The sequence below is a fragment of the Bos indicus genome, chromosome 15 (assembly GCF_029378745.1).
Source record: "Bos indicus isolate NIAB-ARS_2022 breed Sahiwal x Tharparkar chromosome 15, NIAB-ARS_B.indTharparkar_mat_pri_1.0, whole genome shotgun sequence".
Lineage (NCBI taxonomy): Eukaryota > Metazoa > Chordata > Mammalia > Artiodactyla > Bovidae > Bos > Bos indicus.
The window spans coordinates 50,753,334-50,765,943 of record NC_091774.1 but is presented as its reverse complement, the minus strand read 5'-3'; the positions used below and the strand labels follow the sequence as shown (position 1 = coordinate 50,765,943).

At 38.4% G+C, this 12,610-nt stretch overlaps 1 protein-coding gene and 1 pseudogene across 1 annotated transcript; both read right to left on the bottom strand.

Moving 5' to 3' along the window:
- Positions 1-306: 306 nt before the first annotated feature.
- LOC139187168 (olfactory receptor 51F1-like) lies at positions 307-1,266 on the bottom strand. Its single transcript, XM_070803177.1, has one exon. It carries the CDS (start codon positions 1,264-1,266, stop codon positions 307-309), a length of 960 nt encoding a protein of 319 aa, XP_070659278.1.
- A 9,609-nt stretch (positions 1,267-10,875) lies between these two features.
- LOC139187239 (olfactory receptor 51F1-like) lies at positions 10,876-11,809 on the bottom strand (annotated as a pseudogene).
- Between the last annotated feature and the right edge of the window lie 801 nt (positions 11,810-12,610).

Sequence of the window (12,610 nt, the reverse complement as noted above, 5' to 3'; positions counted from 1 at the left end):
TATATTAAATGCAGTTAATAGAATGTTTAGTATAAAATGGACAATAAATGTTAGTTACTATAGTCATTACTTAAATTATTTCATTATTATTATTTTTCTGCTTCTATTATTGGACTCTAAATTCCTTAAGGTATATTATATATGTATTTTATGACTGAAAATCAAAAATGCTTACCAAATATTTGTTGAACAAATGGAAAGATGAGAAAAAAAAAAAAATGTCCCAAAGACAGTAACCTACCAGAACTGCTTTTCTACAGTGAAAGCCACTTCTATCATGATTTTCTCAAACTTAATTATCTCTGTCTATTTCATAAGAAGAAGACTGAGTATAGCCTTGCGAATCTGCTTTGTTTTTACACTGTAGATGATGGGGTTGAGCACAGGAGGAAAAAGCAGGTACATATTGGCCATCATTGAATGGACCACTTTGGGGGCTGATCGCCCATAGCGATGCACCAATGACAAGCTAATCATGGGGATGTAGAAAATAGAAACTGCTCCAAGGTGGGAGACACAGGTGCTAAAAACTTTGTGTCGTTCTTGAGGGGAGGAAATACTGAGAACTGAGTGAATGATCAAGATATAAGACAGGACAATGCATGGTGTATCTACTCCTGTGGTCAGGATGAGATCAATTAATCCACAGATGCTATTGGCCCGAGTATCTGAACATGCTAATTTAATCACATCTGGATGATAGCAGTAGGAGTGGGAAAGCACATTCCTGCCACAAAAATTGAGGGGCTTAAGAAGCAAAAGTAGTGGTACAATTAATACTACAGTGCGTATAACCATCAAGAGACCCATCTGAATGATTCTATAACTAGTGAGAATGCTAGTGTACCTCAGAGGATCACAGATGGCCACACAGCGGTCAAAGGCCATAGCCACCAGCACCCCAGATTCTGTGCAGGCAAACCCATGAAGAAAAAACATCTGGATAATGCACATATCTAGACTGATTTCGTTTGCATCAAACCAGAGGATACCTAATGTGGTTGACATTGTAGAAACAGTCAAACCCAAGTCAGCAGCTGACAGCATGGAGAGGAAATAGTACATGGGCTCGTGGAGACTCTGCTGGGCGATGATGACAAGCAGGATCATGCTGTTCCCAGAAAGGGCAGTGGCATAAAGACAGCAGAAGGGAATGGAGACCCAAGCATGGGCAAACTCTAGGCCAGGAATTCCAGTCAACAAGAAAGTTGGAAATTTAGATGTTGAATTACCTAAGATTTCCATGTTTTCCTGGACTGGTAGCATTTATCTTCACAATGCACACATCCTATAGAAATAATACATTATATTGTTACATGAAGATATCTAGATAAATGTTCTCTTGGTTAAGAGAGTTATCTAAGGTCATGGGTAAGTGATTATTTATATTTTATATATATATATATATATATATATATAAAACAGAGTTTGATTTATAGCATTCACTGTATATATATATAAAACATATTTATTCTTAAATTTAAGAAAATACATCCAAATAGTTCCATATAGTTTCATAGTAATTATTTTCTATATTGATAGAATTTTTAGCTCCATCATAAGATTAAATGATAGTGAGTTAGGAAAATCAATACATTGAATATTCAATTTTGAATATCTTATGTAAGAAATGACAAAGGGAAATTCAGCTAAAGATGTTGAGTCTGCTGTGCCCATGTGGGCATGACTTTCCCGGCAAACCTTTCCAGATTTTTGCTAGTAATACATGTTTGGAAGCACAGGAGTGCTTGTTAATCCAGTGCCATGTTAGTCCAGTACTGTGGATGAATACCTTCAGGGAGGAGATTTCTATAAGAGAAAACCAATAAAGATGGAATTTGATAGAAGTTATTGGAAAGGACTATATAGACTAAATAAAGCAAGATGAGGCTGGATAGCCTTCCTGGAACCACTAAAACCAAGAGAGTCTAGTGTCATGTCTGGGTGTTACATGAACAATAGTACTGAACTGCTTGAGTGGGTCTTCTAAGGATCAAAAATGTCAAATGCTGCTGAGAACACATGAATGACCCTAAGAAACAAAGACAAACAAAAAAAAACTAGCTGAAATCCAGCAATGAAAGCTGAGAATCTGCCACAGTGGCTTGGGGAATAAATGGAAAAGTCCTGGAGGCATGGTACATATTACTTTTGGAAACTTGTCAGTAAAAGCAAGGAGAAAAATAAGCCATGACTAAGGGTGACCATAAGGTGGATAGAGGATATTTGTAATATAGGAAAAAGAACTGAGCATATTTATAAACTAAGGTTAAAAATGTTACGTAGTAAGAGATTAAAACTATAGAATGACAGGAGTTAATTGGCATAGAAAATTCCCTAAGGAAACTGTGTGTCTATTTGCGATTCTGTGGACTGTAGCCCTCAGGACTCCTCTGTCCATAGAATTTTCCAGGCAAGAATGCTGGAGTGGGTTGCTACTTCCTACTCCAGGGGGGGATCTTCCTGACCCAGGGATTGAACCCACAATGCCTGCATCTCCTGAATCGGCAGGTAGGTTCTTTACAACTGTGGAGATTGAATATAAAGCATGACAGTATTGGGTTGGCCAAAAAGTTCTTTTGGGTCTTCTGTAAGCTGTTATGGAAAACACAGAATTAATTTTTTGCCAACCAAATAATTAGCCCTCACAAAGATGAGGATCAGCACATCCACTGACACTAGAGGGTAAGTTCACGTGGATAAGTTGGTGTAAGGCTCTGTGGGACAGTTATCACTAGTGCTACTAGTTTTTGTTTTGTTCCACAATTTTTAAAATTGTGGTCAAATACAACTAACATTTCACTGCAGATGGTAATTACAGCCATGAAATTAAAAGAACACTTGCTCCTTGGGAGAAAAGTTATGACCAGCCTAGACAGCATATTAAAAAGCAGAGACATTACTTTGTCAAAGAAGGTCCATCTAGTCAAGACTATGGTTTTTTCAGTAGTCATGTATGGATGTTAGAGTTGAACTATAAAGAAAGCTGAGCACTGAAGAATTGATGCTTTTGAACTGTGGTGTTGGTGAAGACTCTTGAGAGTCCCTTGGACTCAAGGAGATTCAACCAGTCCATCCTAAAGGAAATCAGACCTGGGTGTTCACTGGAAGGACTGATGCTAAAGCTGAAACTCCAGTACTTTGGCCACCTGATGTGGAGAGCTGACTCATTTGAAAAGACCCTGATGTTGGGAAATGTTGAGGGCAGGAGGAGAAGGGGACGACAGAGGATGAGATGGCTGGATGGCATCACCGATTCAATGGACATGAGTTTGGGTAAACTCTTGGAGTTGGTGATGGACAGGGAGGCCTGGCGTGCTGCAGTTCATGGGGTCACAAAGAGTCAGACACGACTGATGGGCTGAACTGAACTGAACAACTAATATAAAATTTACCATCCTAATCGTTTTAAAGTGTGCATTTCAGTGGATTTAAATGCATTCATAATGCCATGCAACCATCACTATCATCCATCTCCATGACTGTTTCATCTTGTAAAATTGAAACTCTGTATCCATTAAACAATAACTCCTCAGTCCCCCCTTTTCCAAGTCCCTGGCAACCACCATTTTATTTTCTGTCTCTGTGATTTTGACTGCTTTAAGTGTCTCATATAAGGGAATCATACAATATTTTTTCTTTTGTGACTGGCTTATCTCACTAGAAATAATGTCCTCAAGAGTCATCCATGTTTCAGCATATGTTAGAATTTTGTTTCTTATTAACCAGTGCTTTTTTTCTTAACTGAATTATCAGGAGGAAATTACTGCTCTTCAGAGAGTATTAGTCAATGAATATTGGTTTGAGTATACAATAGACTTTTTCAATAGACACTCAAGAAATAGAAAGGGCAACTTAAAAATATTATGAATTTTTGTTCAATTGCAATTAAAAAAATAAGTTTAAAGTAATAAATTTCCAGTGTCAAAATAAATTCTAGGAAAACTTAACATCAAAGAATAGCAATATTAGTTAGTATAACATTAGTATTTCTCAATCAAGCTTTAAAAAATATTAGGTAAAACTTACTTCCTAAAAGTGAATTCCCCGCAACAAGTATACGTGTTGCTCTTCCCTTTATGCTAGTTTTCTATAGTTCCCTTTGAATTGCCAGTTCTCAAGATAACATTCAATCTGAGAAAATCATCATCATAATATTTGACTATAAAGTAGAAAGGCTCAAATGACTGTGTTATATGAATCTCTGAGGACAGGGTAAAACCTAATGTTATCTGACTTTTTTGTAGGCTCATTTAAACAATTATAAATAGAACACAAAGCATAAAATCAATACAACAACCCCCTTTCTCTAGCTTCTTACCAGCTTTATGGGGAAAAACAAGCCTTCTCTGTCTTTATCAGCAGAGAGTGAATGAGTTACAGCTCTGGAGCCATTGATTTTATAGTAAAGTGGAATTGAACTGTGGAGCCATTGGTAAAATGTGAATATTGCTGGGGCTGCATATATAGAAAAGCAGAAATACTGCTATCTCCATCTATTAATATAATACAGTGCTGTGTAATCCCAGAAGGGTTTTAGCTGCTAACTTGAGTGACCAGTGGTCCACAGAGACAATACTGCAAAGCAAAATAAACCAAATCATCCATATAAAAGGAAAGCTTAGGCATTGTTGTAGGCACTGGGGAATAGAGAGATGCATATTATTATGTCTAGATTATCAGTATGCTAGAAAAAGAAGAAAGCAAATCAATTTTCACTGGAACAATTATGAAGACAATGAAGAGAGAAGAAAACATGTACTTCAGTCTCCAAGCCTCTGTCTTTTCACTACCATATTGATCCATAGGGATGATGATATATCCATTCTCAAATCCATCTCTCTCCAGCTACTCACTTGCTTTTGCCCAATAAATGGGATACTTTCTGGTATGTTCAGTTCAGTTCAGTCACTCAGTCATGTCTGACTCTTTGCAACCCCATGGACTGAAGCATGCCAGGCTTCTGTTCATCATGAACTCCTGGAGTTTACTCAAGCTCATGTCCATTGAGTAGGTGATGCCATCCAACCATCTCATCTTCTGTCATCCCCTTCTCCTCCTGCCCTCAAACTTTCCCAACATCAGGGTCTTTTCAAATGAGTCAGCTCTTCACATCAGGTGGCCAAAGTATTGGACTTTCAGCTTCAACATCAGTCCTTCCAATGAATATTCAGGACTGATTTCCTTTAGGATGGACTGGTTGGATCTCCTTGCAGTCCAAGGGATTCTCAAGAGTCTTCTCCAACACCACAGTTCAAAAGCATCAATTCTTTGGTGCTCAGCCTTCCTTATAGTCCAACTCTCGCATCCATACATGACTACTGGAAAAACCATAGCCTTGACTAGATGGACCTTTGTTGGCAAAGTAATGTCTCTGCTTTTTAATATGCGGTCTATGTTGATCATTTCTTTTCTTCCAAGTAGTAAGCATCTTTTAATTTTATGGCTGTAGTCACCATCTGCAGTAATTTTGGTGCTCCCCAAAATAAAGCCTGTCACTCTTTCCCCATGTATTTCCCATGAAGTGATGGGACCAGATGACATGATCTTAGTTTTCTGAATGTGAATTTTTTTTCCCTAATTTTATTTTATTTTTAAACTTTACATAATTGTATTAGTTTTGCCAAATATCAAAATGAATCCGCCACAGGTATACATGTGTTCCCCATCCCGAACCCTCCTCCCTCCTCCCTCCCCATACCATCCCCCTGGGCCATCCCAGTGCACCAGCCCCAAGCATCCAGCATCGTGCATCGAACCTGAACTGGCTACTCGTTTCCCACACGATATTTTACATGTTTCATTGCCATTCTCCCAAATCTTCCCACCCTCTCCTCTCCCACAGAGTTCATAAGACTGTTCTATACATCAGTGTCTCTTTTGCTGTCTCGTACACCGGGTTATTGTTACCATCTTTCTAAATTCCATATATATGCGTTAGTATACTATATTTATGTTTTTCCTTCTGGCTTACTTCACTCTGTATAATAGGCTCCAGTTTCATCCACCTCATTAGAACTGATTCAAATGTATTCTTTTCAATGGCTGAGCAATACTCCATTGTGTATATGTACCATAGCTTTCTTATCCATTCATCTGCTGATGGACATCTAGGTTGCTTCCATGTCTTGGCTATTATAAACGGTGCTGCGATGAACATTGGGGTACACGTGTCTCTTTCCCTTCTGGTTTCCTCAGTGTGTATGCCCAGCAGTGGGGTTGCTGGATCATAAGGCAGTTCTATTTCCAGTTTTTTAAGGAATCTCCACACTGTTCTCCATAGTGGCTGTACTAGTTTGCATTCCCACCAACAGTGTAAGAGGGTTCCCTTTTCTCCACACCCTCTCCAGCATTTATTATTTGTAGACTTTTGGATCGCAGCCATTCTGACTGGTGTGAAATGGTACCTCATAGTGGTTTTGATTTGCATTTCTCTGATAATGAGTGATGTTGAGCATCTTTTCATGTGTTTGTTAGCCATCTGCATGTCTTCTTTGGAGAAATGTCTATTTAGTTCTTTGGCCCATTTTTTGATTGGGTCGTTTATTTTTCTGGAGTTGAGCTGTAGGAGTTGCTTGTATATTTTTGAGATTAGTTGTTTGTCGGTTGCTTCATTTGCTATTATTTTCTCCCATTCTGAAGGCTGTCTTTTCACCTTGCTAATAGTTTCCTTTGATGTGCAGAAGCTTTTAAGGTTAATTAGGTCCCATTTGTTTATTTTTGCTTTTATTTCCAATATTCTGGGAGGTGGGTCATAGAGGATCCTGCTGTGATGTATGTCGGAGAGTGTTTTGCCTATGTTCTCCTCTAGGAGTTTTATAGTTTCTGGTCTTATGTTTAGATCTTTAATCCATTTTGAGTTTATTTTTGTGTATGGTGTTAGAAAGTGGTCCAGTTTCATTCTTTTACAAGTGGTTGACCAGATTTCCCAGCACCACTTGTTAAAGAGATCATCTTTAATCCATTGTATATTCTTGCCTCCTTTGTCAAAGATAAGGTGTCCATATGTGCGTGGATTTATCTCTGGGCTTTCTATTTTATTCCATTGATCTATATTTCTGTCTTTGTGCCAGTACCATACTGTCTTGATAACTGTGGCTTTGTAGTAGAGCCTGAAGTCAGGTAGGTTGATTCCTCCAGTTCCATTCTTCTTTCTCAAGATCGCTTTGGCTATTCGAGGTTTTTTGTATTTCCATACAAATTGTGAAATTATTTGTTCTAGCTCTGTGAAGAATACTGTTGGTAGCTTGATAGGGATTGCGTTGAATCTATAAATTGCTTTGGGTAGTATACTCATTTTCACTATATTGATTCTTCCAATCCATGAACATGGTATATTTCTCCATCTATTAGTGTCCTCTTTGATTTCTTTCACCAGTGTTTTATAGTTTTCTATATATAGGTCTTTAGTTTCTTTAGGTAGATATATTCCTAAGTATTTTATTCTTTCCGTTGCAATGGTGAATGGAATTGTTTCCTTAATTTCTCTTTCTGCTTTCTCATTATTAGTGTATAGGAATGCAAGGGATTTCTGTGTGTTGATTTTATATCCTGCAACTTTACTATAGTCATTGATTATTTCTAGTAATTTTCTGGTGGACTCTTTAGGGTTTTCTATGTAGAGGATCATGTCATCTGCAAATAGTGAGAGTTTTACTTCTTCTTTTCCAATTTGGATTCCTTTTATTTCTTTTTCTGCTCTGATTGCTGTGGCCAAAACTTCCAAAACTATGTTGAATAGTAATGGTGAAAGTGGGCACCCTTGTCTTGTTCCTGACTTTAGAGGAAATGCTTTCAATTTTTCACCATTGAGGATAATGTTTGCTGTGGGTTTGTCATATATAGCTTTTATTATGTTGAGGTATGTTCCTTCTATTCCTGCTTTCTGGAGAGTTTTTATCATAAATGGGTGTTGAATTTTGTCAAAGGCTTTCTCTGCATCTATTGAGATAATCATGTGGTTTTTATTTTTCAATTTGTTAATGTGGTGTATTACATTGATTGATTTGTGGATATTGAAGAATCCTTGCATCCCTGGGATAAAGCCCACTTGATCATGGTGTATGATCTTTTTAAATGAATGTGAGTTTTAAGCCAACTTTTTCACTCTTCTCTTTCATTTTCATCAAGAGGCTCTTTAGTTCTTCTTTGCTTTCTGCCATAAGGGTAGTGTCGTCTGCGTTTCTGAGGTTATTGATATTTCTCCCAGCAATCTTGATTACAGTTTGTGCTTCATCTGCATATAAGTTAAATAAGCAGGGTGACAGTATACAGCCTTGACATACTCCTTTCCCTATTTGGAACCTGTCTGTTGTTCCATGTTGAATTATAACTGTTGCTTCCTGACCTGCATACAGATTTCTCAAGAGGAAAGTCAGGTGGTCTGGTATTCCCATCTCTTTAAGAATTTTCCAGAGTTTGTGGTGATGAACACAGTTGAAGACTTTGGCATAGTCAAAGCAGAAGTAGATGTTTTTGTGGGAGTCTTTTATTTTTTTGATGACCCAACAGATGTTGGCAGTTTCATCTCTGGTTCCTCTGTCTTTTCTAAATCCAGCTTGAACATCTGGAAGTTCACGGTTCACGTACTGTTGAAGCCTGACTTGGAGAATTTTGTATTTTATGTTAATTGGGTCCAATTTTGCTAGCGGCTGAGGTCACTTTGGGTAAATGATTAGTTTTCATGTGTATGTGTTCTTGCTGTCTTACTTGCCATTTTCCTGTGGTATTCAGTGTAAGGATCTAGACTCTGGAGAGAATTTGTCATCCTTGTCACTGTGGCCAGTTGAGCAATGGACACAGACTACTGTATGGACCTAGAAATTCTAGATCCATAGGAAAGGTGAAAATTCACACCCAGATATCATGTATCTCCTTTATAGAGAAGCCTCACATCGATAGAGGGTGTCTTGTTTGCCTGCTGCTGCTGCTGCTGCTAAGTTGGTTCAGTTGTGTCCAACTCTGTGCGACCCCATAGACAGCAGCCCACCAGGCTCCCCCGTCCCTGGGATTCTCCAGGCAAGAACACTGGAGTGGGTTGCCATTTCCTTCTCCAATGCATGAAAGTGAAAAAGGAAGGTGAAGTTGCTCAGTCGTGTCTGAGTCTTTGCGAACCCATGGACTGCAGCCCACCAGGCTCCTCCATCTATGGGATTTTCCAGGCAAGAGTACTGGGGTGGGGTGCCATTGCTTTCTCCACTTGTTTGCCTAGCTAGCAATAAATCTAATAATGTGTTCCCATTTAGCTATTTTCCTTTAATGTATATTTGGCTATTATTCCTTGTGTAAGAACTCTTAACGGCAGAAAGTGTTAGTGGGATTTAATTCAAGCATTGTAGTTCTTCCTGGAACCACCACCCCCACTCTGTACCTCCAAGTGTCTGGACTGATACTTCAACAACAGAAATGAACCAAATTAATGTTTGAAATCTAATGTCAGTGTTAAAGAATGAAAAGTCCACCACTATTGAATTCAAATAGTTTAGAATCTAACTAGATTCTCCATCTACATCCTTTGGTTAAGACAGCCCAAGGGACTCTCAAGAGTCTTCTCCAACACCACAGTTCAAAAGCATCAATTCTTTGGCGCTCAGCCTTCTTCACAGTCCAACTCTCACATCCATACATGACCACTGGAAAAAACCATAGCCTTGACTAGACGAACCTTTGTTGGCAAAGTAACGTCTCTGCTTTTGAATATGCTGTCTAGGTTGGTCATAACTTTTCTTCCAAGGAGTAAGCGTCTTTTAATTTCATGGCTGCAGTCACCATCTGCAGTGATTTGGGAGCCCCCAAAAATAAAGTCTGACACTGTTTCCACTGTTTCCCCATGTATTTCCCATGAAGTGATGGGACCAGATGCCATGATCTTCGTTTTCTGAATGTTGAGAAAATTTTACTACCGTTTCTGTCTTTTCCTTTGTGTGTCAGTTGCTCAGTCATTTTCAACTCTTTGTGATTCCATGGAGTGTAGTACTCCAGACTCCAAAGCCCATGGAATTTCCCAGGCTAGAATACTGGAGTGAGTTGTCATTTCCTTCTACACTGGATCTTCCCTCTTAGAGTCTTGTAATCTTCATTATCTACCCTTGAGTACTTAAGAATTAGAGCTGGTGCTAGAAATTTTAGAATTCAAGTTCAGCAATAGTAGATCATAATACCAAAACTATAGAATCCCTATGTTTAAACCAGGACAATAAAATACATTTATATGACATTAAGGGATTGAAGATTAACATTTATTAGATTCCCTCAAATCAGAAGAATAAAGAGAGATTTTTTTTTCCATGGCATCATGGATGTTTTTAAAAAGAGAATCTAATAAAACTTCCAATTCCATTTGATTGTTCTTCAAGCTTTCATACTGTCACTTTATAAAATAACCTCACATATAACCTCTCTTACTCCTTTCACCATCTCACGCATCCCTTACTCCAGCTATAGTAACCATGTACAATCCTTGGTGTATCAGGCTATGTCACATTTCATTGACTGCAGAGACCTGTGCCCTGGGCCTGGAAGATCCTTACGTTTTTACATGTTATGTATTATTCTTAGTTCAAGTAGTTAGCTCTTCAAACAATTCTTTGAATCTGCAATATGATCTAGATATTTTATTCAGTGTCATATAGCCTTCTGGATATAATTCTATGGTAACACTCCTATTCACTGCCATTATTATATATATATATATTTAACTTTATGTCCCTGACACTAGACTATATAAACTAGACTATAGAGGACAAGGATGTTTCTTATATAAACTTGTATTACCACCACTAAGGAAAAGTGTAATGTTACTCACAATAAAATGTTGAAGGAAGGGAGGAAGAAAGTAAGGTTATTTCTATCTAGGACATTGCATGATCAGACTCGCTACTCTGTGTTTGGAAATAGTTTGTAGAAAGCTTTACGGATTTGTTTGGTCTTCACACTATATATAATAGGGTACAGCACTGGGGGGAATAGAAAATGGAGATTTGACATCAGTGTATGGACATATGGAGGAGCACTCTGCCCAAACCGATGTACTGAAGCCAAGATGACCCAGGGGATGTAGAAGATGGCAACAGCCCCAATGTGAGAGATGCAAGTGCCGAAAGCCTTTGCCTTTCCTCTGGGGAGGCAATGCTAAGGATGGACTTGATGATCAGCATGTAGGAGAGGAAATGCAGGGAATATCTATACCTGAGGTCAGAATGAGAGCAACTAAACCACAGATACTGTTGACCTTGATACTTGAGCAAGAACACTTAATCACATCAGGGTGGTAGCAATAGAAGTGAGAAAGCACATTAGGACCACAGAAGGATAACCTCTTAAGGAGCAGGAGCAAGGGCATCAGGTTGACCAGCATTCGTACAAAAATTACCACACCAGCTTTGATGATTCTAGAGTTGGTTAGAATCATAGCATATCTTAGGGGGTTGCAGATGGTAACAAAGCAATCAAAAGCCATGGCCAAAAGCACAGAAGATTCCACGAGGGTGAATCCATGCAGAAAGAACATCTGCAGAATGCAAGCATCCAGGCTGATGACCCTGGCATTGAACCAGAGGACACCAAGTGTTGTGGGAAGAGAGGAAATAGTTATGCCAATGTCGGTGGTGGAGAGCATGGAGAGGAAGTAGTACGTGGGCTCATGGAGGCTGGAGTTTGTGATCACTACATACAGGACGGTGCTATTCCCCAAAAGGGCAATCACACAAAGGCAGCAAAAGGGGATAGAAAACCAGATGTGAAAAGCTTCTAGCCCTGGAACTCCAGTCAAGAAGAAAGTTGGGGAAGTGGAATTACCAATCGACAGCATGGTGGCCTGAGTGACATGGTATTCTCCTTCACTTAGTTCCTGCAATGATACATTTCATTGAGTCGAAACTACTGTCTGTCAGATATTCTGATAATTGTTCTAATTATTATACCTCATGTAGTCCCTACAGAGTTAGAGGTAGCTTTTATCTATCATCTTTATTTTACAGATAAATTTCAGCTAGATTAAATTAACCCATTAAACAAGTAACAGACAAGTGTGACTCAAACCTCTCATTTTTCCTACTCTGTCATACTTAGCATATGCTATGAACAGCAGGACTGAAGCTAGGGTGAGGCAAGTAAAACATTTGCCTTGGGAATGGAATATAAGGATGGTGCTAAAAACACACACACACACACACACACACACACACAACTCACAGCAATTGGGTAGATAACATTTTTATGCAATATTTAAAAAAGTCAAAACCAATGCAAAAATATCTATGACAAACAGAACATCAAAATTCTGAACCAGAGCTGTGTCAAACCACATTGGAGTCCAAAGCAAAATGACAAATGTACATCACTATGTACATGTTTTTATGCATTTTTTGATACTTAACATTTTCCAGAACATTAACGTAACTTGAATGTTGACAAATGAAAAGTAATTGTATTAAATCTCACATTATTACTTTATATTTAAATATTTTATTTATATCATAATATAATTTTACTTCAGCTAATTATAAATTATTTATAATTCTCATGTATCTCCAATATGGCAATTTTCTCAACTGAAAATGAGATAAGTGGGACTTCCCTGGTGGTCCAATGGTTAAGATTCCATGCCTCC